We start from the raw sequence: 27,701 nt of genomic DNA on the forward strand, positions 1-27,701 counted from the left end.
CCAAGTTTTATGTGCTGAGTTTATTTCTATGAGTAATATTAATTAATGGTGATACTTAAGTGAAGTACATAAATATAAACTCTTTGTAACATATAATTTGCAATAAAAATTCTTGCTTTGTACATTTAACATTATCCAATTAATATGTGGCTGATTTTTGTTTTGTTTTGTTTTCTTTTCTTTTCTTGCCTAAGCCCAGCAATGAGCAAATATAATGGTTATTCTGGTAGGTTTGGTTCTCTATTTCTCCTGGTCCTCAATTTAATTAGGCTAGGTATACTTTATTATTCATTCGAAACTCTTCTCCTCTATTTTTTTTGTATATTTAAACATTTTTTATTTTTAATTAATTAATTAATTTATTTATTCTAGGTAGATATATATGACAGCAGAATGCATTTTGATTCACTGCACACAATTGCAGCACAACTTTTCATTTCTCTGGTTGTACATGATGTAGTGTCACACCATATCTGTAGTCATACATGTAACTAAGGTAATAATGCTCATATCACTTCACCATCTTTCCTGCCCCCATGCACCTTCCTCCCCTCCCTCCACTTTGCCCAAAGTTCCTCCATTTTTTTCATCCCCCTAGACCCCACTATGGATCAGCATCCACTTATCAGAGAGACAATTCTGTGGCCTTTGATTTTTGGGGATTAGCTTTCTTCACTTAGCATTATATTCTCCAACTCCATCCATTTACCTGCAAATACCATGATTTTTTTTCTCTTTTAATGTTGAGTAATATTCCATTGTGTATATATACCACAGTTTCTTTATCCATTCATCTATTGAAGGGTATCTAGATTGATTCAACAGTTTAGCTATTGTGAATTGAGCTGCTATAAACATTGATGTGGCTGCATTACTATAGTATGCTGATTTTAAGTCCTTTGGGTATAGACCAAGGAATGAGATAGCTGGGTCCAATGGTGGTTCCATTCCCAGTTTTCCAAGGAATCTCCATACTGCTTTCCATAGTGGTTGTACCAATTAGCAGTCCCACCAGCAATGTATGAGTGTGTCTTTTCCCCCAACATCCTCGCCAACACTTATTGTTTTTTGTATTCTTGATTACTGCCATTCTGACTGGTGTGAGATGAAATCTTAGAGTTAGTTTTGATTGGCATTTCTCTAATTACTAGAGATGCTGAACATTTTTTTCATATATTTATTGATTGATTGTATATCTTCTTCTAAGAAGTGTCTGTTTGTCTCCTTAGCTCATTTATTGATTTTTTTTTTTGGTGTTAAGCTTTCTGAGTTCTTTTATGTATCCTGGAGATTAGTGCTCTATCTGACATGTATGTGGCAAAAATTTGCTCCCAAATGTAGGCTCTCTATTCACCCTATTGATTGTTTCTTTTGCTGAGAAGAAGCTTTTTAACTTTAATCCATCCCATTTATTGATTCTTGATTTTATTTCTTGCGCTTTAGGAGTCTTGTTAAGAAAGTCAGGGCCTAATCCTAAGTGGTGACGATTTGGGCCTTTTTCCTCTATTAGGCTCAGGGTCTCTGGTCTTTTTTTTGAGGCTATTGTGAACGAGGTAGTTTTCCTAATTTCTCTTTTAAAGGATTTATCACTGATGTAAAGAATTGCATTTGATTTATGAGTGTTGATTTTGTATCCTGCTACTCTGCTGAATTCATTTATTAATTCTAGAAGTTTTCTGGTGGAGTTTTTTAGATCCTCTTAGAATCATGTCATCAGCAAATAATGAGAGTTTGAGTTCTTCTTTTCCTATTAATATTAATTTAATTTCTTTCATATGTTTAATTGCTCTGGCTAGAGTTTCAAGAACCATGTAGAATAGAAGTGGTGAAAGAGGGCATCCCTGTCTTGTTCCAGTTTTTAAAGAGAATGCTTCCAATTTTTCTCCATTTAGAATGATGTTGGCTTTGAGTTTAACATAGATAGCTTTTACAATGTTGAGGTATGTTCCTACTATCCCTAGTTTTCCTGGTGTTTTGAACATGAAGTGGTGCTGTATTTTACCAAATGCTTTCTCTGCATTAATTGATATAATTATATGATTCTTATCTTTAAGTTTTTGATTTGATGAATTAAATTTATTGATTTCTGTATGTTGAACCAACCTTGCATCCCTGGGATGAACCCCACTTGACCACGGTGCACTATTTTTTAAATGAGTTTTTGTATTCAATTTGCCAGATTTTATTGAGAATTTTTTTGCATCTATGTTCATTAGGGTAATTAGTCTGAAATTTTCTTTTCTTGATATGTCTCTGCCTGGTTTTGGTATCAGGATGATACTAGCTTTATAGAATGAGTTTGGAAGGGTTCCCTCCTTTTCCATTTCATGGAATAATTTGAGAAGTATTATTATTAATTCTTCTTTGTAGGTCTTATACAACTCAGCTGCGAATCCATCTGATCCTGGGCTTTTCTTGGTTGGTAGGCTTTTGATGCTATCTACTATTTCCTTGCTTGAAATTGATTTGTTTAAATTGTGCATGTCATCTTGACTCAGTTTGAATTGATCATATGCCTCTAGAAATTTGTCAGTGTCTTTGAGGTATTCTATTTTACTGGAGTATAAATTTTCAAAATGGTTTCTAATTTTGTCTTCTGTATTTCAATAGTGTCTGTCTGATATTTCCTTTTTCATCAGGAATTTAAGCAATTTGAGTTTTTTCTCTTCTACTTTTTGTTAGGGTGGCTATGGGTTTGTCAATTTTGTTTATTTTTTCAAAGAAAACCAGCTTTTTGTTTTGTCAATTTTTTGAATTTTTTTGTTTCAATTTCATTGATTTCTGCCCTGATTTTAATTATTCCCTGTATTCTATTACTTTGGTATTGGCTTATTCTTCTTTTTCTAGGGCTTTGAGGTATAATGTCAGGTCCTTTATTTGTTGATGTTTCATTCTTTTAATGAATGAACTTAATGCAATGAACTTTCCTCTTAGTACTCCCTTCATACTGTCCTATAGGTTTTTGATAAGTTGTATCAGAGTTCTCATTTACTTCTTAAAAGCATTTTATCTCCTCCCTGATGTTTTTTGTTTTCCATGCATCATTCAATAGAGTATTGTTTAGTGTCCAGATGTTGGAGTAGTTTTTATTTTTTATTGTATCGTTGATTTCTAATTTCATTCCATTATGGTCAGATAGAATGCAAGGTAGTATCTCTAATCTTTTGTATTTGCTAACACTTGCTTTATGGCATAACATATGGTCTATTTTGGAGAAGGATCTATATGCTGCTGAGAAGAATGTGTATTCTCTCATTGATGGATGGAATATTATATATACATATATATGTGTTAAGCCTAAATTATTGATTGTTTTATTGAGTTCTATAGTTTCTTTGCTTAGTTTTTGTTTGGAAGATCTATCAAGCGGTGAGAGCGGTGTATTAAAGTCACACAGTATTATTGTGTTGTGATCTCTTTGATTCTTGTAGTTGAGAAGAGTTTGATATACATAGATGCCTCATTGTTTGGGGCATAGATATTTATGATTGTTATGTCTTGTTGATGTATGAGTCCTTTAGGCAGCATGAAAAATCCTTCTTTATCCCTTTTCAGTAGCTTTGATTTGAAGTCCACTTTATCTTATAAGAGGAAGGAAACCCCTGTTTGTTTATGCAGTCCATGTGAGTGGTACTTTTTCCCCATCCTTTCACCTTCAGTCTGTGGATGTCTTTTCCTGTGAGATGAGTCTTTTGAAGGCAACATATTATTGGATCTTTTTTAAAAAAACCCAATCTGTCAGTTTATTTCTTTTAATTGATGAATTTAGGCCATTCACATTCAGGGTTATTATTAAAGTACGATTTGTATTCCCAGATATTTTGGTTTATTTTTGGTTTTTAACTTGACTTGGTTTCTCCTTTGATTTACCTTTCCTTTAGTGTAGCTCCTCCCTTTGTTGATTTTCATTGTTTTTTTTTTTTTCATTTCCTCATCCTGGAATATTTTGCTGAGAATGTTCTGTAGTGCAGGCTTTCTCACTGTAAATTATTTTAACTTTTGTTTATCATGAAAGTTTCTTATTTTGTCGTCAAATCTGAAGCTTAATTTTGCTGGATATAAGATTCTTGGTTGGCATCCATTTTCTTTCAGAGCTTGGTATATGTTGGTCCAGGATCTCCTGGCTTTGAGAGTCTGGATTGAAAAATCTGTTGAGGTTCAAATTGGTCTCCCACTATGTGTAATCTGATTCCTCTCTCTTGCAACCTTTAAGATTCTGTCCTTATTCTGTATGCTAGGCATTTTCATTATAATGTGCCATGGTGTAGATCTATTGTAATTTTGTACATTTGGTGTCCTGTAATCCTCTTGTGTTTGATTTTCCAATTCATTCTTCATGTTTGGGAAATTTTCTGATATTATTTAATTAAAGGGATTGTGCATTCCTTTGGTTTGAATCTCTATGCCTTACTCTATCCCAATAAATCTTATATTTGGTCTTTTGATGCTATCCCATAATTCTTGGATGTTCTGTTCCTGGTTTCTTACCATCTTCCCTGTGAGGTTAACTTTATTTTCAAGTTTGTATATTTTGTCTTCATTTTCTGATGTTCTGTCTTCCAAGTGATCTAGGTTGTTGGTGATGCTTTCTATTGCATTTTTATTTGGTTTATTATTTCTTTCATTTCAAGGATTTCTGATTTTTTTTTTAAATCTCTATCTTTTTCTTGAAGTAATATTTTGCTACTTGTATTTTATTCCCTTATCTTTTTGTTGGTGTGATCAATGGTTGCCTATTTTTGCTCCCTTATATTTTTGTTGGAGTGATTTTTTTCCCTGTATTTTGCTCTCTTATGTAAGTCTTTAGTTCCTGGATCATTTTAATTATGCTCATTCTGAACTCCTCTGACATTTCATCAACTGTGCTGTCAATGGATTCTATTCCTATAATATCTGGGTTTGTTTGGGGCACTTTCTTCCCTTGATTTTTCATGTTGTCTATATGTCTTCCTTTCTTGCTGTGCAGATCTGAGGTTATTACAGTTTCTACCCTATAATCTTGTAGTGTCTCTGCAGATCACTTGTACCACACCCTGGTGTTGGGCTTCCAGTCTCCAGCCAGTGTACTAAGATGGATGCTACTGCAACTAAAAGTGGTGGCAGCAATAGTGGAGGTAACTCAAGATAGCAGTGGGGATGTTGCAAGATGAAGCCTTACCATGGCTTTGGGCTGCTATTTGGAGACACAGCTGTCTTCAGTTCTTCTCTGTTGTCCCAAGGTGTAGATAACTACTTGGAGAGAGCTATGATGATGGTTGCAGTGACCCAAGATGGAGGGGGGCTAGGCCTGGGCTCCTGCATGGGTCCACTAGGCAGTCCTGGGCCAGGGCCTGGGCTCCAGTGTGGGTCTGTTGGTTGGTAGGGGCAATCCTGGGCCTGATCTGGGCCTGGGCTCCCAGGACTGTGGGGAAAGTTCTGGGCCTGGGTCAATGGGGGAGGTCCTAGGCCTGGGCCTGGGTTCCCACAGGTGTCATCAGGCCTGGTCCTGGGCCTGATCTGGGCCTGGGCTCCTGCATGGGTCATGTATTTCTTCTCTTGAGAAGTGTCTATTTAGTTCCTTTTTCCATTTATTAGTCGGGTTATTTTGGTGTTAAGGTTTTGAATTCTTTACATATTCTGGATATTAATGCCTTATCTGAGGAGCAGGTGACAAAGATCTCTAATTATGTAGGCTCTCTCTTCACATTCTCAATGGTTTTCTTTTGCTTGTGCAGGATTTTTTTTTTTTAAATTTGATGTCATTTTACTTATCTATTTTTTGGTTTTATTTCTTATGCTTTAGGCATCTTGTTAAGGAACTTTGTTCTTATGCCAACAGGATGGAGTTTTGGGCCTACATTTTATTCTATCAGTTGCAGAGTTTCAGTTCTAATTCCTATGTCTTTGGTCCACTTTAAGTTGACTTTTGTGAAGGGTGAGAGAGAAGAGTCAAGTTTCATTCTTCTACATTCAGATTTCCAGTTTTCTCAGAACCATTTGTTGAAAAATCTATCTTTTCTTAAATGTATGTTTTTGGTGACTTGTCTAGTATAAGATAAATTGTATTTATGTGGGCTTGTCTCTGTGTCTTCTATTCTATTCCATTGGTTTTCATGTCTGTTTTGGTGCTAGTACCATGTTGTTTTTGTTACTATAACTCTGTAGTATAATTTGAGGTCTGGTATGCTTCTAACAGTGCACTTTTTGCTCAGCATTGCTTTGGTTATTCAAGGTGTCTTATTTTTTTTTTCCAAATGAATTTCACAACTGCTTTTTCTATTTCTATGATGAACAACATTGGAATTTTGATAGGAACTGAATTGAATCTGTATATTGCTTTTGGTAGCCAATTTGATAACATTAATTCTGCCTATCCAAGAACATGGGAGACCTTTCCATCTTCTAAAATGTTCTTCAATTTTTTTTCTTCAGTGTTCTAGAGTTTTCATTGAGGAGTTCCTTCATATCATTCATTACATTAATTTCCAATTATTTTTTGTTTCAGAAGATTCATTATGGGATAATCATAGTTATTTTGATTTGTGTATTGATCTTGCATCCTGCTACTTTACTAAATTTGTGTCACAGGTCTAGAAGTCTTCAGGAAGAGGTTTTTTTTTGATCTTTTATAGGGTCATGTCATCAGCATATAGAGATAATTTGAGCTCTTCTTTTTCTATTTGTGTTTCTCTAATTTCCTTCTCTTGCTAGATTGTTCTGGCTAGAGTTTCTAGGATTATTTTGAATAGGAGTGGTAAGAATGGATATCCTTGTCTTGTTCCTGTTTTTGGAGGACATGCTGTGAAAGGTATTTTTGCTGGAAAACAGAATTCTTGATTGGTAAGTTTTTGTTCCAAAACTTAGACATTTCACTCCATTGTTCTCCTGATTAAACAGTATTTGAAACAAATCCTAGTGTTATTCTTATCCTTTTCCCCTTATAGATAAGCTGTCTTTTTTCTCTGACTTTTTCCATGATTTTCTCTTTGTTTTTGGCTTCCAATACTTTGCATAGGATATGCCTAGGTTTTGGGTTTTTGAAATTTATTCTAGTTGGTGTTTTCTGAGCTTCTATGATTTGTGCTTGGTGTCTGTTATCAATTTCAGAAAATCTCCAGATATTATTGCTTCAATATTTCTCTTCTCCTCTTTTCCTTCTCTTTCTGGAATTCCCATTACACATATGTTATACTTTTGTAATTGTACTGCAGTTCTTGGATATTGTGCTCCACATTTTTATTCTTTTTTTCTCTTTGAAATTTAATTTAAGAAGTTTCTATTGATACAGCTTCAAGATCATTTATTCTTTCCTCAGATGTGTCATTGAACCCATTGAAGGCATTCTTCATTTCCTTATAATGTTGATTTTAACATTTCCTTTTGATTTTATTTTTTAGAATTTCCATATTGCTGCTTCTATTACTCATCTATTCTTCCATATTTTCAATTAAAGCCTTTATCATATTAATCATAGTTATTTTAAACTCCCAGCATGGTAATTGGAAGATTTCTGTCATTTCTGAGTCTGGCTCTGTCACTTCAGACTGTGTTTTTTCTTGTTTTTTACTCATGACTTGTTTATTTTCACTAAAAATTGAACATGGTGTATTTGGTAATAGGAACTGAGATAAATAGTGTGAGCATTTATGTTTGCCTGGAAAGCAGTTATGCTGTGTTTACTGTTTGCTATAGTTGTAGGTTTGATAGTTAATTTTATGTGTTAACTGGATTGGACTGTGGAGTATCCAGGTTAAATATTATTTGTGGGTATGTCTGTGAAGGTGTTTCCAAATGAAGTTAAACACTTGAATCATGGAACTCAAAAAAATAGATGGCTTTTCCCAATGTGGGTAGGCAGCATTCAATCATTTGAGATCCTAAATAGAACAAAAAGCAGAGAAAGAAGAAATTCTTCCCCCTTTTTTTCCTGCCAAACTACTTGAGCTGGAACATCTCATCTTATTCCGCCCTTAAACTAGTATTTACATTATTGGCTCTCTTGATCCACAGACCTCTGGACTTGAACTGAATTATGCCATTAGGCTTCTTGGACTTCCAACTTATAGATGGCAGATTATGGTCACTTTTCAGCCTCCTTAATTGCATGAACCAATTCCTCATAAAAAAAAATCTTTGTCTCTGTATTTCTATTTCTCATACACACACACCTCCTATTCTGTTTCTCTGATAAATATAGTAGGGTCTGAGGCTTTAATTTTTTTCTCTTGTCTTATGTTATGATTTAGATATTATTATGATTTAGATATTGTTATTCTCCAAAAGCTCATGTGTGAGACAATTCGAGAAAGCTTAGAAGTGAAATGAATGGGTCATGAGAGTCTTAACCTAATCAGTGCATTAATCCTTGAATAGGGATTGACTGGGTGGTGACTATAAGCAGGTAGGGTATGGCTGGAGGAGATGGGTCTTTGGGGGCATGCCTTTGGGTTATGCATTTGGTGAGCTGAGTTTAGTTTCTCTTTCTGTTCTTGGTGTGATCTCTTGAGCCACTTTCCTCTACCACACACTTTTTCCCTGATGTTCTTCTGCCTCACCTCAGACCTGGAGGAATGGAATAGGCTCTCTGTGGACTAAGACCTCTGAAACTGTGAGCCCCCAATAAACTTGTCCTCACTAAGATTATTCTTCTTAGGCCTATTTATCACAGCTAAGAAAAACTGACTAAAACACTCATGTTTTTCTCTCCTCCATTGTCTTTTGGTTTCCCTAGTAACTCTCTCTTAAATAGAATCTGAGCCTTGCTGTTCTCTCAAGAATCCCCTGACAGATGTATCAGGAATTAGTTGAAAGTTAATTAAATATCACATTAAATGGTTCTTTTTATATATAATTCACTAAATTAATTGAACATAATATTTTAAAATTGAATTTAAAGGCTCAAGACAAAGCTGCTTTTAAAATCCATGATTTTAATAAATCAAATACTAATTTCAAAATGTGAACTTTACTTAGTCTTGCTAGTTCCCAGCTGCCTCCTGCCCTCTTTTAGAAACCTAAATAATACCTACTAGCCATGTGACTCTTGTATCTTAAGCCAGCTAAATTCTCAGTTTCCTTATTTGGTTGAGGGAACCATTTTTGCTTTGCCTATCTTGAAGGGTTTTTGTGGGAATTGTGTTTAGCTCTGTAAGCTGTAAAGGATTACTTTACCTACAAACCATTACTGTAAAGTATAATTGGTGAGAATTCGACCAATCTGCATGGAGGACAGGCTACCTTATAACTAGTTCTGAAACCTTAAAAATAAACAAAAACAAAAAAACAAAAACAAAAACAAATGCTGAAATTGTGCTTCCCAAGGCCAAGCAGAACTATGGAAAGCAGGTGGAACAGAAACAACATTAGTGACATTGAGTTATGTTTTTGACATTTTACTTCATATTTTTCCCCAGAAAATATTAAGAACAGAGTCTGTTCAGAATTTTAGACTTTTCCCATTTCCCAAAACAAATTGTTCCTTTCATTAGAAAAGATCAGATCCCAGGCTCAAAGCTTCTGGGAGACAATATTATCTGGCAGGAATTCAATAATTAAAAAAATCATTGTAATTAACTTTTATTTATGTCTTATGATGCTATTTTTTCATTTACTAAGTGATATATAGTTTCCTTTAAAATGCATTCAAATGAAAAAAACTATCTTAGTAGTAGAAGTGAAAGGGAAAGGTAGTAAACATTCAGAAAAGGTCTATATAAGACTGAAGAAAAATAACTCCTTAAACTACTCTAAAATGCTCTAAAATTTTTCTTTGTACTGTGGCCCATACTCACATCTAAAACAATGCAAACTCCATCCACCTTGGCGTACTGCAGAAAGGTAGTTTGTCACTAGCTGCCTTTCTTGCATTGGATTGCCATTTCTCACATCTACCCTGTAAAGTAAGAATTATCATCTCCACTTAATAGAAAAGGGATTTCAGGTGTGTCTTTGATCAATGTCACACCTCCTCAGTGGTGTGTTCAGTATTTAAATTGGTGCTGGGGGTTTGGGTTGAGGGGCAGGGAAGAGCCTGTGGGAAGAAGACAGTATTGACACAGTTTCATACATTACCCCCTGGAGGTCAGGTTCTGAGGTGCTTACTGTGGGAAGTTCTGGAAGGCAAGAGCCCTGACATATTTAGTCCTTTAAATAGGGCGAAGTTGAGGCAAAAGAGTCTTTTGTCCTTAGAAGAAAGATGCAGTTTTCCTTTTGGGCAGGTTTTGCTCAGATCTTGATCTGACTACAGGCAGATGGTTTTCAATGAGCATCCAAAGGGAGAAGGAATGGAGAGAGACAGAAGGAACAAAGGGAGAAGGGAGGAAAGGATCGTTAGGAGAGTTTTGGTTCTCTAAGAGCCCCATACCCTTTCTTGGTATGGGATATCTATTTTGGGGACATTGAGATATTTAGGCATTTTACTAAGGTTGAAAATGGGAAGTTTATAGCACCTCAATCCTGGCAGACAGATGGAAACAATTAACACTAGATTTTAAAAATCACATAGTTGGAAGCTGCTCAGTAGCTCTGATGCTTTAAAATTCCTGTTTGTGTGGTTGGAATAGAGATGGAAAGAGATGGGAAATAAGACATGTTCAGCACTTCTTCCATGCTGAACACTCTAATATGATCTTCTCCATGGTTCAATAAAGTAGCTGCTACTGTTTAATCCTATTTCTCAGATAACAACACTGAGGCTCAGAAAGGTTTTGTATGCACAGGGTCCCACAGCCAGGATGTCAGGGAGTTAAGGATTCAACCTCCAATGCTCAAGTCTTTTTCAGCCAACAGGTGGAGAGTGTAGAATGAAAAGGGGCCTAGGGTAGGCTGACTAATGCTCCTCTCCAAAAAATTAAAATGAAAAGATATCTACATCCTGTGAATGATGTAGAACCTGTGAATGTTATGTGACCAAAACGACTCTGTAGATGAAATTAAGTTAAAAGATTTTGAGTTGGGGAGACAATTCCAGATTATCTAAGTGTGTGTCTTAAATTAATCACAAGTACTCTTCTTAGAGGAAGGCAGAGGGAGATTTAAAACAGAAGAGAAGGCAATGTGACTACTGAGGCTGACTGGAGCAGTGTGGTCACAAGCCAAGGACTGCCTGCAGCAGTCAGAAACTTGAAGAGGCAAGGACCGAATTCTCCCTTTTAGCCTTTGGAGGGAGGGTGATCCTCCTGACGCCTTGATTTCAGTCCTTTGAAACTAATTTCAGACTTCTGGTCTCTGAAACTATGCAATCATAAAATTTTTGTTGTTTTAAGGCATTAAGTGTGTAGTATGTAGGCATTAAGTGTGTAATACTATTTCTTATGGCAGCAAAGAAGGAAATTTGTTATGGCAGCAAAAGGAAACTAATACAGGGTCTGTGATTAAATTCCGAAGGATAACATTTCAAACACAGGAAGAGGGAGAAAGGATGCTGAAAAAAGTTAGGGGAACCAAGAGTTGAAAGTAACAAGGTGTGTTTCCAAAGAGAATGCCACTTGGTCACTGATCCCCAGGAGACCAAGAATTGTGCACATTATCCCCACCCTGCAAGGTCACCTCTGCTTCCCTTGGCTCCTCATTGATGCCTTCACTTCCTGGGAAAAATAGCACCTAGAACTTTAGAACTAAGATGGGTTTAGAAACCCAGAGACCTAGGTTCAAGATCTCTCCTAGGGCCTTCCAGAGCACTGTAAATCTTGCTAACAGCCCTGAGTTAAGGTCAGAGGTCTCTGCTGGTGGCTTGTGGAGTGTGATAGAGGGGAGGTAAATGAGGACAGAATGCAAGACAGTGACCCAAATCTCACAGTTCTAAAACCATGTACAATCAGTTAGTAGGTGATTCGGATTAGCAAAGATCCTTATTTCCTTAGATATTTGCAAACTATCATGTCAACAAATGCATATGGTGTTCCTCCAGGTAGATGACCTGATCCACCAGTGGGTGCTTGTCACTCAACACCTATTCAGGGGACTTTTACCCAGGTGTCACATCCATAGCTAGGTTGTACCAGGACAGTGGGATAGGTTGCTAAGAGACCAAAGAAGATACCTGCTGACAGTGTATGAATGGGGATGGTTTAGTGGTGACAGGAGATAGTACCTTGTGGTGAGTGGAAATAGTACCTTCATCATTCAAGGTCTTTTATCAAGCAGGGCCTCCTCTTTCTTATGGTGTTTTATGTAATGGCTTTAGACTGGATGAGAGTCACATGTCTTTCCCATGGTGCCCTCATTTTTGCCACAGTTGCCACTGAGAGAGGGGTTTTATATGTTAGGCTGTAGAATTGTGACATCATCAGCATTAGCTTGCTTAGTTTGCTTGTAGCATCCCAGTAAACAACTGTCCTGGAGTACATGCAAGAAGGTATCTTTCTACAGATAATACCAACTTGCCCTGATTTCCAGAGTACATAAGAGAAAGCCAGTGTCCTTCAAGATAATGCATATCTGGATATTCTGGCCAGACTTGCTCTTGTTGTTCCTTTAATTTGGCTAGGTTTTTGGGAACAAAAAGGGGGTATTCAGGGGCAAGGTTGATACAACAGGTTTCCTGCTGGGGTGGGCAAAGGGGAGATGTGAGGTTTGCCCTTGAAAAAAAGTACCCCTACTCACAGGACTGGTGAAGCATTAGATGAGACAAAGGGTCTGATTAGCGGACCCTCAGGGACTATTCTACCCTTAGTGGATACTCAGCCACAGGAGTCAAAAAGGTTTCTGCCCAGCCTTGCACAGTGTGGGATGCATTTGCTCTGCCAGCTAGCAGCTAGGCCACTTCTTTCCTTAGTCCAAGTAGCCTGGCAGGCAGCCCCTGTTCAGCTCTCCAACTTTACCACCCACCTCTGCCCCAAGCTCTGCCATGCAGGACTTCTCTCTGTTCTTGAAATCTGCCACATCTTGAGATTTTTGTTCCTATTATTCCCTCTGTGTAGAATGTTTTTCACATGGTTGATGCCTTCTCAACATCCAAGTCTCAACTCAAATGCCACCATCCTACACACCTTCCCTGAAGCTCCAAAGCCTGCTATTGTGCATCACCTCATTTTAATTTTCCTTCAAAATCTATCATTCCATGCAGTTATTTTATTTGCTTACCTGTTTCCCTCTGCCTATCCCCAAGTCTCACGAAGATAGGATGTTATATTGATCACTGCTCTATTCAGCTTGAAATATACTAGTCCTTAATGAAGAAAGAAATGCCTGAGGCAGGAGTGCTGAGACAGCTTCACAGAGGAAGTTCAGGCCACTGTTGCCATGGCCCACTTAAAAGGAAAGCCCAAGTAGAATCACTAAAGATCAAGGGCAAGGGGTGAGCTTTGGCTCAGACCAGGTAGGGGGTTGCTGAAGGCTGGACATGAACCAAAAGAAGTCCTGGCAGACAGGATGCACCACAGCCTTAGTCAGAACTCTGGAGGGGGCACCAGAAAGTTCCTGGATGGGTGAAAGGGGCCTGGGACAGAAAAGATTTTGAGTGGCTAGATAGAAGCCATTAGATAATGGAGTCAATATAGAGAATTAAGTTCACAAGATGAGATGCAGGAAGATGCATGAGAGATGAAGATGCAGTGCAGAGCTCCTCAGAAGGAGTGTTCATTGGTTGGATGCTTTCCCAGAGCATCCTTGCTGGTGGGTGGACTAGGTTTATGTGTGTGATGGAATCCCTGTGTCTTATTAATAGTTAACAAGCCCTTTTTTAGTCCACAGAGCAGCAGCATCTCGCCTACCAGACCATTTAGAAAAACTTGGAGAGAAGCCCAGAGGCGTCATGGTATGATAAAAGGTTGACAACTATATCCCAGCTCACGACTGTGGGCTCCATAAAGTGCTTAATGTCATTTCCTGAGCCTACAGCATACAATGGTGAAGTGTGCTGCCTTGGGAATCAGGAACATAAACCCAAGTTCAAGCTGTGTGACTCTGACCCAGTCACTCAATCCTTTTGTTCTTCAGTTTTCATGTCTATAAAATGAGCATGATTAGAGTCCTGTTTTAAAAGGTTGTTCTGAGGTTTAAATGATTTCATACACATAAAGCACTCTGGACCCTGCCTGGTTAGGTGCTATGGAATTATTTGCTTATATTGTTATTTGAGGAAGTGTCAATTGGCTCTGAAACAATATTTGTAATATTAAAAAGAGATGATAGTGTTAATGGTGAGTCCAATTTGTTTCTCAAGAGCTGGTGGGCTGGAGTGGTGTCTCCAGAGTGAACCCAAATGGGGTACTCTCCACTAGAACCTCTCCAGAAGGAAGCTGATGTGGAGGGTTATGGCTAGGGCTGCTTCAGGTAGCTCTCGGGCATCTGTGCTCTCTGCTAGCACCAACTCACCCTTGGGGAAGATCACAACATTCAATTGCAGCTCTGGGGCCAATCAGACTGGAGTTTGTGCAGAAAAGTGGAATGTAATATTTTAGTCATTTTCTTTTTCACTGTGACTGAAAAATCTGACAAGAACAACATAGAGGGGCAAAATTTATTCAGGGCTCACAGTTTCAGAGTTCAGTCCATGGTCAGCTGACTCCATGGATCCGGGGCCTAAGATGAGGCAATTTTGGTGGAGGGGCTAGGCATTGTGGCGTAGCTCAGAACAGAGCAACCAGAAAGCAGAGAGAACTCTGCTCACCAAGGACAAACTATAAACCCCAAAGGCACACCTCCAGTAACCTACTTTCTCCAGCCACACCCTAGCTGCCTACAGTTATCGCCCAGTTAATCTTTTTAGTAGTTCAATTTAGTAATTCAATTAGTTTACACCTCTCATAATGTAATCATTTCACCTCTGAAACTTCTTGCACTATGTCACACATGAGTTTTTTGGGAACACTTCATTTCTAAACCATAACATGCACACATTTCTTTCTGCAGGGGAAACATGGGTCCATGCTGAAACAAGCATGACTACTTTTTTTTTTTTTAAATGTAAAGGATAATGAGTCCATTGTGTCACTGATTCCTATTTCAATTTTATATTTGACGGGGAAGCTGTGTTCTTGACACTTCCGTAATGAGAACTGCAACTTTAAACCTAAAGGGCCTCTTAGCTTAAACAACCCAAAAAGGAAAGTATTTATTTAGCCAATTGAGCAGTTTCTAGATGTCAGATGATCTTTTTAAAAAAATCTAATAAGAGAAAAGAGGGTTGTAATCAAAATTCTTATTGTTTTTTACATGTGGGCTCCACATGTAAAATTACTTTTACAAATAATTTTAATTACCTTTACAAGTGCTGTATTTCTTCATGTATATCTGACTGTCCAGGGTCTATTCATTTTGGTCTGAAGGATCCCTTTAGTACTTTTTGGAGATCAGCCCTGCTAGCAATACATTTTCCCATTTCATTTCTTTCATTTTTGAAGGATTGCTTTGTTGAAATTGTTTGCTTTGTATCATTATTTGAGTGTCAAGTGGCCCTAAAATGGTATTTGTAATATGGTGTGTGTGGTAGTGCATGCCTGTAATCCCAGCAGCTTGGAAGGCTGAGGCAGGAGGACCACAAGTTCAAGTTCAGTCTCAGCAACTGAGCAAGGCCCTAAGCAACTTGGCAAGATCCTGTCTCAAAAATAAAATAAGATAAAAATTAATTTAAAAAGGGCTGGCGATGTGACTTAGTGGTCAAGTAGCCCTGGGTTCAATCCCTGGTACCAAAATAAATACAAAAAATAATAAAAATGTTATTTGCAATCGTACAAAGAAATAAGTGCCAATTGTGAGTCCAGTTTGTTTCTTGCCGACTAGTGAGCTGAAGTGGAATCCCTAGAGTTAACCCAAATAGGTTACTTTCTAATCAGACCTCTCCAAAGGGCAGCAGATGTGGAGAATTCTTGACAGTCCCTCCCCCGCCTCTTTAATTATATCACCTGGCTGCCTTTTGGTCCCCATGGTTTTTGATGGACAATCAATGGTTTATATCTTATTGAGGTCTCCCTATTTGTGATGAGTTGCTGCTGTTCCTCCTCCTCCTCCTCCTCCTCTGATTCTTCTTTTTCATCTTTTTTTTTTCCTTCTGCTTTCAGTAGCTTGGTTTGTTGTTCCTGGTTTAATTAAGATGTGTTAAATCTGTGGATCTCTTTGAGTTTTTCCTACTTGGACTTTGTGTAGTTTCTTAGATGTGTAGATGAATGATTTTCATCAGATTTGGGATGATTTGGGCAGTTAGTTCTTCCAATACTCTTTCTCACTCTCCTCTCTTTCTAACATTTCTATTCCTACCATAGGAATTTCCTAGTAAAGTTGATGGTGTCCCACAGGTCTCTGAGGGTCTGCTCCCTTTTCTTCATATTTTTTTCTTTCTTTTCCTTGGAGTGAATGAGTCCCATTAGTAAATTTTTCATTTTAGATATTGTACTTTTCTTTTTGGTTCTTGCCCCTTTTAATTTCTCTTTATTGCTCTTCTTTAGTTAGTGAGACATCGTTTTGATATTTCTTTGAGTACTTTAGACATGATTTTCTTTATTAACTTGAGCATATTTTAAATAGTTAATACAAAGGCTTTTTCTGGTAAGTTCAGCATCTGGGCCTTTTTAGGAACAATGACTACTGACTGATTTGATTTTCCCTTTCTTATTTCTTCTTCTCCTCCTCCCTCCTCCTTCTCCTTTTCCTCCTTTGTGAAAACCAGAATTTTAAATAATATAATGTGGTATTTCCCTCTTGCCTTTCCTCCAGGGTTTCTTGTGGTTGCTATTTCTTGTATAGTTGTTTCTGCATGTTTAGTTAACTGTCCTGAACTAATTCTGTAATGTCTTAGTAATGTACTTCCTTGTTATGCATTGAAGTTAGTTTAATGGTCACCTGGTGGTTGGTCAGGAATATCTTTAAATGACTGGAGTCATGTCTCCCAGTCTTTGCTGAGGTGCTTTGTGGGATGTGAGGGCATTGCTTTGTCATTCCGTCACTTAACTCCACTTACTATTCACTCAGAGACCAGTGGTCAGCTAGGAAAGATTTTAAGGCCTTTTCACCTATTCCTGGGCATGTGTACAACCTTATGCATGTAACCAGCTTTACACATTAATGTGACTTTCCAGAACTTAGGGATATTTCAGAGCCTTTTAAAGGTGCTCTTGGCCATCTCTCCCCTGACTCTTTTAAGTTTTTTGATTAGTGTTTTTTTGTCTGGTTGTTTTTGCTACCTTGGGCAGCTACAATATTAAGCAATTGCTGATGATTGTTTTTGAGAAATGGGCCCAGGATAAAGTCTGCTCTTGCTGAAAGAGCTCTGAATCTGGTTAATAAAACACTGTCCTAAGAGGAGACTTTCAGGGAACTTCCAGACAGGTCAAATACTGACAATTCTCCAGAATGGGATTGCAAATTACCATAGACATGTTCTAATTGTTACGGTGTCTGCTGTGCCACTTGTTTCATCATCGCATTTATGGAGGGGAGGACTTTGGAAGGTTCTTACTCTGGTATTCCCATGACCTCTGTCCTCTTTTACTTTTTCTTTTGGTGCTGGGTATCAAACACAGGGCCTTGTGCATGCAAGTACTTTTTCATTTTTTAATTTAAATTTGTTTTAATTAGTTATACATAATCATAGAATACATTTATGCACTTTGACATATCATATATCAAATGGAGTATAATTTCACAGTTTTCTGATTATACATGTTGTAGAATCACATGGGTCATGCAGTCATAGATGTACATAAGATCATAATGTCTGTTTCATTCTACTATCCTTCCTATCCCCATATTCACTCCCCTCCCTTCACTCGCCTCTACTTATTCTTCCCTAGTGCCTGCCCCCTGTTATTGTGAATTAGCATCCCCATATCAGAGAAGACATTCAGACTTTGGTTTTTTGAGATTGGCTTGTTTTGCTTAGCATGATATTTTCCAAATCCATCCAATGCATTTTGATTCATTGTACACAATTGCAGCACAACTTTTCATTTTTCTGGTTGTACATGATGTAGCATTGCACCATATGTGCAGTCATACATGATGTAATGATGTCCATCTCATTCCACCATCTTTCTTGCTCTCATGCACCCTTCCATCTCCTCCCTCCCTTTGCCCCATTAAAGTTCCTCCATTTTCACCATCCCCCCCATTGTTGATCAGCATTCACTTATTAAAGAGAACATTTGGCCTTTGGTTTTTCAGGATTTCCTTATCTCATTTAGCATGATATTTTCCAACTCCATCATTTACCTGCAAATGCTATAATTTTATTCTTTTTTAATGCTGAGTAATATTTTAATGATATTTTCTATTCATTACTTGAAATTGATCTGTTTAAATCATGTATGACCTCCTCATTCAGTTTGGGTAAAACATATGTCTCTAGAAATTTGTTGATGTGTTCAAGATTTTCTATTTTATTGTATTATAAATTTTCAAATAGTTTCTAATTATCTTCTGTATTTCAGCCATGTCCATTGTGATATTTCATTTTTCATCATGAATTTTAGTAATTTGAGTTTTCTTTCTTTTTCTCTTCATTAGCATGGCTAGTGGTTTATTTATTTTATTTATTTTTTCAAAGAACCAACTTTATGTTTTGTCAATTTTTTAAATTGTTTCTTTTCTTTCAATTTTGTTGTTGTCAGTTCTGATTTTAATTATTACCTGTCTTCTACTGCTTTTGGTGTTGATTTTCTAGGGCTTTGAGATATAATGTTAGGTCATTTATTTGCTGACTTTTTATTCTTTTAATGAATGAGCTCAATGCAATAAACTTTCCTCTTAATACTCCCTTCATAGTGTTCCAGAGATTTTGCTATGTGGTATCAGTGTTCTCACTTACCTTTAAGATTTTTTTTAATTTTTATTTCTTCTACTATGCTTTCATCATTCAGTAGTGTATTATTTAGTCTCCATTTGTTAGAGTAGTTCCATTTTTTATTTTATCATTGATTTCTAATTTCATTCCATTATGATCTGATAGAATGCAGGATATTATGTCTTTTTAAAAAAATTTTTACTAAAAGAGTTGCTTTGTGGCATAAGATACAGTCTATTTTAGAGAAGAAGCCATGTGCTGCCTAGAAGAAAGTGTATTCACTCACTGATGGATGAAATATTCTATATATGTTGGTTAAGTCTAAATTATTGATTGTATTATTTAGTTCTATGGTTTCCTTATTTAGTTTTTGTTTGGAAGATCTGTCCAGTAGTGAGAGACATGTGTTAAAGTCACCCAGTATTATTGTATTGTGGTTTATTTGACTCTTGAAATTGAGAAGGTTTTTTTTTGATATACATAGATGCTCTATTGTTTAGGGCATATATAGTTATAATTATTATGTCTTGCCAATATATATAATTTGTCCTCTTTTCCTTAAAATTTTCCTTTTTTGTTCTTGAGCAACCCACTTGTTTGATTTGAAAATTTTCTCTGGTTTGGATTTTGCACTGTTTTTGGTGCAATTCAATATGTCCCTTTGGTGGTGCTATGTCCTTTTTGTGACAGGCACAATGTTTGAATTTTAAGGTTATCTTAGTCCACTGTCCACAGATATACCAGAATACCTGAAATTGGATAATTTGAAATAAAAAAGAATTATTTTAGCTTATGGTTTTAGAGGTTCAAGAGCATGACTGTGGCATTTGCTTGGCTCTTGGCCTCATGGAAGAAAACAGAAAGGCAAATGGATAAATATGGACAAGAGGAAGAGGACAGAGGAGCTGACCCACTTTACAATAATCCACTCTTTTGAAAAGTGATCCATTCCCACAAGAACTAACCCAGTCTTGTAATAAAGACATTAATCCCTCTTAAAGCCTCCATATCCCAAAACTGCTGCATTGACAACCAAATTTCAACGTAAGTTTCAGCAGAAACAAGTCATATTCAAACCATAGCAGAGGCCAAATCTATAATGCAGTTAAATTTTTCTTCTTTCTTTATTTCGGTGCATTCTACTAACTGAGCTATATCCTCAGCCCTAAAATTTTTTTTGAGCAGGGTGCAAAGCATATTTTCATGTATATGTTCTAAAATTAAAAATAAAGGCAGAAATCTCATTCAACCAATCCTTGTTGGCTGGCTAGTATATAAGAAAAATCCAACATTTTGGTTTGTTAAAACTAAGTTTTTAGGATCCAAAAATGATCTATAATAACCTTAGTAATATTCTAGTATAGTATATTAATTATCTATGAATACTGGTTAGTACACATAATAATTATAATAATTATAAAAGCTACTACTTGTTTTATGTTAAGCACTATTTCAGCCCTCTTTATATGTTTTTCATTTGCCTCTACTTGGCCTGTAGTAAATTGTGAATATATATACACACACATACACGTACACACACACACACACACACACATACACACACACACATATACATTGCTTCTCCTTTTCATTTTTATATGCATTGAAATTGTTGATCATATTATGTTCAATATCTGTAAGTCCTCAATTTCACTTGCTTTATTTTAAAAGATTGCACATAAATTTATGATGGACAATGTCTTATTCTTCTTCTCTACTGTGGTTATTCAAGAAGTAATATTAGCATATTGTTACCAGATTTATCTATTGAAGCAGCAGACACAGCAAACTAAGACACTTCACATATACATGTGTGTGTGTGTGCACACACAGCATCATTTGTCCATGGCCACGTAGGCCACTGCAACTCCCTAGCCTGAGAGTCCTGGAAAAGACCATGCACACTTAGGGTAGTACTTTACTTGTGTTTGTGTGTGTATGTTTAACATGCATGTTCAAGTTTAGTAGTTAATACTTCGTTTTCCAAGGCGACTGGCTAGGCCAACTCATGGATAGATATTTGTGTGAACATAAATTTCTATTTCTCTGGTATAAATACATAGATACTACGCTGAGTTATATAGTACTAGCATATATGATTTTCTAAGATACTGCCAAACTGATTTTCAGAGTAGCTGGACCATTTCACATTCTCACCAGCAATTTGTGAGTACTTTGGTTTCTACATATGTTTATCAGCATGTGAGGTTGTTAGAAATTTGGTTTTAGTACTTCTGATAGGTTTTAGTATCATGTCATTGTGGTTTTAATTTGCATTTCCCTAATGCCTGATAATGTTTAATATATATTCATGGCCCAAATTTGTCATTCGTATATCATTTTCTAATTGCATTGCTATTTTCTTATTGAGTTTTAAAAGTTAAAAAAAATTTAAGTATGTGTACTTTTTCAGATAGGTGATTTTCAAATATTTTCTCCCAGCCCATAGTTTTTTTTTTTTTTTTTTTAAATCCCTGTACTGGGTATTTCCCAGAGCAAAAACTGAATTTTGATGAGGTCCAATTTACGAATTGGATATCTTTATATAGATTGTGCTTTGGGTGTCAAGTAAAAACCTTCTGCCTAGTTTTAGGTTCTGAATATTTTCTCCCATTTGTTTCTTAAAGTTTATGGTTTTATGTTCAATATTAAATCTATGACCCATTTTGATCTAACAGATTTTTTTTTGTGTGTGTGTGTGTGTGAAGTTTAGGCCAATGTTTAATATTTTTCACAGTGGACCCAACACTTTTCTTTTCTTTTTTTTTTTTTTAAAGAAAGAGTGAGAGAGAGAGAGAGAGAGGGAGAATTTTAATATTTATTTTTTAGTATTTGGCAGACACAACATCTTTGTCTGTATGTGGTGCTGAGGATCGAACCCGGACCACACGCATGCCAGAGCGCGCTACCGCTTGAGCCCATCCCCAGCCCCCCAACACTATTTCTTGAAAAGGCCATCCTTCCTCCACTGAATGACAACTTTGAAATGATGGTCTCAGCTAGCCATACCAGCCTAGAAGCTGTTCAATGCATTCTTTTCCTTCTTAATGTGGTTGGAACTCCCTCCCCCGCCTCCTCTGCTGCCTGCCTGCTTCCCTATTTTAGATTGGGATTCAGTCTTCTCCTGTTCCTTTTTTATCTTTCATTGTCATTGTAGAAAGTTAGAAAAATACGGCCAAATGTGAATGCTTAGTCCATAAGTCACAAGCAAGTTTGTGAAAAAGGAGGAGGAAAGGAAAAGAAGAGAGAAGGAAATAGAGGGCCTGGACTTGAGCTTTGAATCCATCACTTGAGAAAAAATTTAAATTATACATAGTAATTGTACATATTTATGGGACACAGTGGGATTTCCATGTACAGATACAGTGTGCAGAAACCAAATCAGGGTGACTGGCAAGTTCCCCACAGTGAATGTTTACCTGGTTACTTGGACGTCTCTCCTGCCTGTAAATGGAAGAACAGCCGCCCCTTCACAGACACTTTCTCATAAATAACAGTTTCCAAGTAGGTCTTCTTAAGGACAAGGCAGCTCCTTTCCTGCCCCCAGGTAGAGATATAAGAGCTGGGCTTGTTCTCGAGAAACCTGTCTCTCTTCTCAGATAAGCTGAGCAGCTGGTGAGTGGACAGCTTGGCTTAGTGCCCATGGAGAGATGGGGGGGGGGTGCCATGCTGGGCTCCCCGGCCCCAGCCCAGTACACCCCCCCTCCCTCCCTAAGCTCTGGTTGTAGAAAAAGCTCTGTGACGTGAACAGATTAGGAAAAGCCTGCCTGGCCTCTTCCTGCTGTCACTGGCTCCTTAGACTCTGGAGATTAGTGGGGGGTGGCTTTGTGCATGGGGTGGGGGCAGGGATAGACACTGAAATGTCAACTTTGATTTAAAGGAATGCTTCTCAGAAGAGAGGGAATAGAAGCCCAGCCCTCCTGCCTGCTCCTGCAGTGTCTCTGCATGTCTGCCCTTCCTGAAACATGGAGCTCAGTTTTCCTTCTAGGGATTCTTGCCTGCTCTTCAGGCAGGTGCTGGCAAAAGGGCTGGTGCTGGGACCAAATCCAACTCTGCGTGTGGCAGCTAGAGATGAAAGACAGGAAACATGTGTTGGAGGCAAAAATGGTTGCTAACCTACTTTCTCAGACCGAGAAGGAGAGTAGACAATGGATGCCCCCACAGCCCCCCACACTCCTCTCCTGCAGAGGGAGCTCTCCCTGAGGAGGGGTTCCTGTCATGGTTCACTCGTTCATTCATTCATTCATTTACTTCACCTTTTGCTTAGAAGTCCATTTGTCTATTCACTCATCCACCAACCAGCATCTGGGCCAGCCCCTCAGTGAACATTCCTTTCCCTTCTCAAGTAGGCTTGGCCTTGTACCCTGCCCTGGGGATGCAGGTGATGAAAATATGACATCCATGTACTTCAGAGGGGCTGGAATCACAAGAGCTGGCCCAGATGTGCTCGTGGACATTGCTGGGTCTCTACCACATGTGTGTCTTTGCAGGCATGAGCCTGGCTTCTGTGACACTGGCCAGTGTCCTGCAGGTCAGGGGCGAAGCTCTGTCTGAGGAAGAACTCTGGTCCCTCTTGTCACTGGCTGCTGAGCGGCTCCTGGAAGACCTTCACAATGGTAAGAGTTTGGGGCAGTGAATCCACAGGGAACTGAATGTGAAGCTTCCCATACAAGCATATTTTTGGCTGCTGCTTCTCAATTAGTTATTAGTCTGAAGTATTAAAATGAGCAGGCAAATGGCACCCTCCACACAGCTACATTGGGAGACTAGCCTGTCTCTTGGACCCATGCCATGTGGCAGAGTCAGAAGGCCTTGCTTCTGCCTTGGTACTTGCATAGTGCTTAGAGAGGTGCTGGCTGGAGCAATGTAGGCCTCTTATGGTTTAGACATGAGGTGTCCCCCCAAAAGCTCATGTGTGAGACAATGCAAGAAAGTTGAGAGGTGAAGTGATTGGGTTGTGAGAGTTTTAACCCAATCAGTACATTAATCCACTAATAAGGATTAACTGAGGCAGGTAAGGAGTGGGTGGAGGAGGTGGGTCATTGGGGATGGGCCTTTGGGGCATGTATTTTGTTCTTGCTGAGCAGAGTTCTCTCTCTGCTTCCTGATTCTCAAGTCCTGAGCTGCTTTCCTCCTTCTCACCTTTATGACATGATGTTTTGCTTTATCTCGGGCCCAGAGCAATGGAGTTGGCCATTTATGGACTGATGCCTCTGAAACTGTGAGCCCCAAATAAACTTTTCCTATTATATGTTGTTTTTGTTAGGACTTTTGGTCACAGTGGTGAAAAAGCTGGCCTTCTTCCATCTCTTGGGCTATTTGGGCACAACTAGAGATGGGAGGCGGAGGATAGTCACCCTGGATACCCCCATACTCTGTCAGATGGTGTAATAGTCCTGTGTCCTTCCAGAAGACAGAACACGCACTGCGGTCTAAATAGGGGAGGTTATTAAGAGTTACTGAAAGATATATAAGAGTAACTGAAAGATATAAGAAAATTATTCATGGTGCCCTCCAACTGAGAAGGGTACCCAGTGAGGAACAGACTTTGAAGGCAAGTTCTGTCCCCAGGTTGGGTTTCGGGCCTGCTGGGGGAGCTGTGCTTGCAGATCATGATGATGAAGTTCACTGGCTTGCTTAGTTGGGATTGGTGTGTAGTCATGGCTCAAGTGGGGAACAGGCAATTGCCAATTGTGGCCGAGGGAGTGGAAGGTTGGGGTAATGGCAGGCTCAGGTGAGCAGGAATCCCTTGTGGGCAGGAGAGAATGAGCCTGCACCATTTGTATAGATAAGTTAAAGAGAAGGGGATCATGTGGCAAGGTTAGGCCTTGAGAGTGACCAAGGGACCTTGTTGTCCTGGGCCTGAGTCCAGGACTGTGCCATCATCTGGTGGTCACATGCCCATACCACTGCTGACCATAGCCAACAGAAGGAGAGCACTAGTGTCCTGTGATGACTCTCCTGTCTCCTCTACTGAGAAGGTTGTCATGGTGCTCTAAATATTAGGAGATTTGTGTAAGGGAAGAATTTGTGTATGGAAAAATAAATTTGGAGCTGTGAGGCATTAAATTGGTAACTGAAACAAACACTGAGAGCCCATACTCTGCTGTCAATTCATCAGTCCCACATGCTTGGCAGCTACAGTGCATGCAGCAGAGGCTGTCAGCACGTTACCACTCATGCTCCATGCCAGAGACTGTTCTAGTCTGGCAGGTAGATGGAGGCTGTTAACTTGTGCCTTTGGATTCATCTTCTTCCTGAGGCCTCACTCTCTTTTCCCTGCCCTAGAGGTTTTAAACAGATACAGAGCTCCCAGAAGACCAGCTGCCTTGGGTTCTGGTCTGGCTGCAGAGAATTCAGGCTTGTGCCAATTTCCAGTAGGACTTGACCTTTTTTATCTTTTGCTTTGAAACTCTCAGTCCACTGATGAATTTGGTTGCAGGTGCTCAATTCCTGGTCATGGTTATAGCCATCTTTTGTAATTGATGCTCCCTTTCAGAAGAATTGAATTAATTCAGTTCTGTGTCTCCCCGAGGTCTTGCTCATGGTCCACCCTTGAGATAGTTATTTCTAGGCACTGACCAGACACAGTCCCACAGCTGGCTCTCCAGATGGTGGCCCTTTCTCCATACCCCTATCGCTGACTTGCTTTCAGATTCCTCGGATTATGTGGTCTGCCCCTGGTCAGCCCTGCTTTCTGCAACTGGAAGTCTTTCATTCCAAGACCATGTTTCTCACATAGAAGCTGCTCCTTTCAAGGCCCCTGAATTGCTACAGGGGCAAGGTGAGGATGAGCTGCTTGATGTGTCACAGGTAAGATGTGTGGCCTCTCTGTAGTACCTGTCTCCTGTCCCCTGGGAAAGGCCTGCTAATGGGCAGTACTCCCTGTTCCCAGTTCCATCCCGAGGCGCCTGATTCTACCTTGAGGCAGAGTGGGTATTAATGGTTTGGATATCAGCTGTTCTCAAAGAGGCCTCTGTTATGAATGCAGGAATATTCAGAGGTGAAATTATTAGATTATGAAGGATGAGACCTCATCAATCCATCCTAGTCTAAATGGACTAACTGGGTGGTCACTGTAGGCGGGTGGGCATATCTGGAGGAGGTGGGTCACTGGGGATGTGCATCTTCTCTGTGGGCCCTTTCTTTTCTTGCTCTACTTTCTGGCTGCCATCAACACAGCAGCACCCCTCCACCATGCCCTTCCTCTATGCTGTACTGGCTCACTTTGGGTCCTGAGCAACGGAGCTGGCCCACCACAGACGAAACCTCTAAAACTGTGAGACAAAATAAACGTTTTCTCTTTTAAGTGCCCTTGCCAAGTATTTTGTCCCAGTGACAAAAAGCTAACTAACACAAGTAGATTTAAAGAATGTTGTTCTCAAGCTTTTTTTTTTTTTTTTTTTTGCCAGCTCTTGGGTAGGGGCAAGTCAAATTTGTAGAGCCCAAGTTTCTACGTCTGTATAGTGGGGTAATATGACATAGACGATCTGGCTATTATCAACATTCAAAACGAAGTACCCTAAAAGCTAGGAGTAAAAGGTCTGTCTGTTGTTGCCACTGGCAGCATGAAGAAAGAACAGAAAATTAAATGACCCAAGTCCCCAACTAGGAATCCTCAGACCCAAGTAAAGATAGATTCGGCTGTAGCAATATTCAGCACTGAGTTGTTGATGTCAGTTGAAAGTTGGAAACAAGATGAATGATCAGTTGAGAGCGGATATGAGAATAAGCATTAAAATGAGACTGCTGTAGAAGTGCATTCAATGACTTGGAAATAAATTCAATATATGCATTGATATATGCATACACAATGTGATCCAAGTTTTCAGAGAGAGAAAAAAGAGAAAGAGAGGAAGTTCTAAAACACATGCACCACCAAGTAGTCTGGGGGGATTATTTCTGGATGGCAATATCAATGGAGATTTTTGGCTTTCCTACAGGGAACATGTTTTCCTTCCAAACTGCAAAAGTTCCAGTAGACAGTAGTTTCAATTAAAAAAAAAAAAAAGAAAATCAAAGTGAGAATGATATAAGGCAGACACACAGCACTGGGAAGGGCATAGTAGGTATTTAAGGAACCAGTTCTATTCTTTCTTCCATGTTCTTTCATGGGAAAAGTGCAGATCTGGAAATGATGCTCCTCTCAGGAGCCATGCTGGAACTGGAGGTGCTTTTCTTTTGGGCTCCAAGAAAAAGAGAATGTGACCTCAGTGGTTTCCAGATTTGGTTTGTCAGAGTCCATGTGTCTCCTATTCATATTACAGCAGTGAAAACATCACCATTGTAATAACCCTGGCTGTGTCACCCCAACAGCAGTTGTGCCTGTACTTCTGGCACATATACCTTTCCCTGAAGTGCTAGCATCCCAGAGGTGAATCACTAGACACCTGGGTCAGACACAAACTTGGGTGCCACTCAGATTTCTTCTGCTTGGTCCAGGATCCACACATGCCAGTTCTTCTCCTATGCTATGGACTTGTTAAGATGTGTCATGCTCAGTCCTGGGATCTGGCTTTCTGAGGCACTGGTAAAGAGATGTGCCAGGCAGTCTAAAAATGTCCGGGACCCAGGCACAACTTCCAGAGAAGTCCTGAGATACAGGAAGCCAAGTCTGCTGCACTTCCTGCTATTCTTTCATGGGAAAAATGTGTATCTGGAAATGCTGTTTCTCTCAGGAACTTCCTGCTGGCTCTGTGGTCAGCATGGTGAAGCTGCATCTGCCCTTGCTTCCCTTCTCCTTTTTTCTCTCACTCTCATTGCTCTGGGGTGACAGCTTCTGTATGAGGTATCAGTGCCCGGCTTTCTAAACAGTTCTTGACTGCTCCCGGGGTGCTTCCCTGGCCCTCCCAGGACTCCCTGGTGAAGCACAGGTACTGCCTTCCCAACTTCAGTTTGGCCTCCACTGAGTGCCTTGGGAAGGCCTAGTTACTCCTCTGCCCTTGAACTAGAGAAATACATGCTGCCCTCCTGCACAATTTCCTCCATGAGCCCCTAGGCTAAA

At 39.0% G+C, this 27,701-nt stretch overlaps 1 protein-coding gene across 13 annotated transcripts in view; it reads left to right on the forward strand.

Annotated features, from left to right (window-relative positions):
• Positions 1-27,701, forward strand: part of Frmpd2 (FERM and PDZ domain containing 2) — a 131,320-nt gene that overhangs the window by 11,567 nt on the left and 92,052 nt on the right. For 10 of the 13 annotated variants that reach the window (XR_013436276.1, XM_078042667.1, XM_078042669.1 and 7 more), the window contains exons 1-2: positions 23,157-23,313; positions 25,353-25,510. The exons of 1 other annotated variant lie outside the window; for it this stretch is intronic. Coding sequence is in view for 11 of the 12 variants with exons in the window: in XM_078042667.1 (XP_077898793.1) it covers positions 23,172-23,313; positions 25,353-25,510 (300 nt within the window). In the remaining variant the exon portion in view is untranslated. Of the gene's footprint in view, positions 1-13,664; positions 13,736-23,156; positions 23,314-25,352; positions 25,511-27,701 lie in introns of those variants that run through there. 2 more of the 13 variants (XM_078042662.1, XM_021735782.3) reach the window with 2 other exon arrangements.

Source organism: Ictidomys tridecemlineatus, chromosome 1 (genome assembly GCF_052094955.1).
Source record: "Ictidomys tridecemlineatus isolate mIctTri1 chromosome 1, mIctTri1.hap1, whole genome shotgun sequence".
NCBI lineage: Eukaryota > Metazoa > Chordata > Mammalia > Rodentia > Sciuridae > Ictidomys > Ictidomys tridecemlineatus.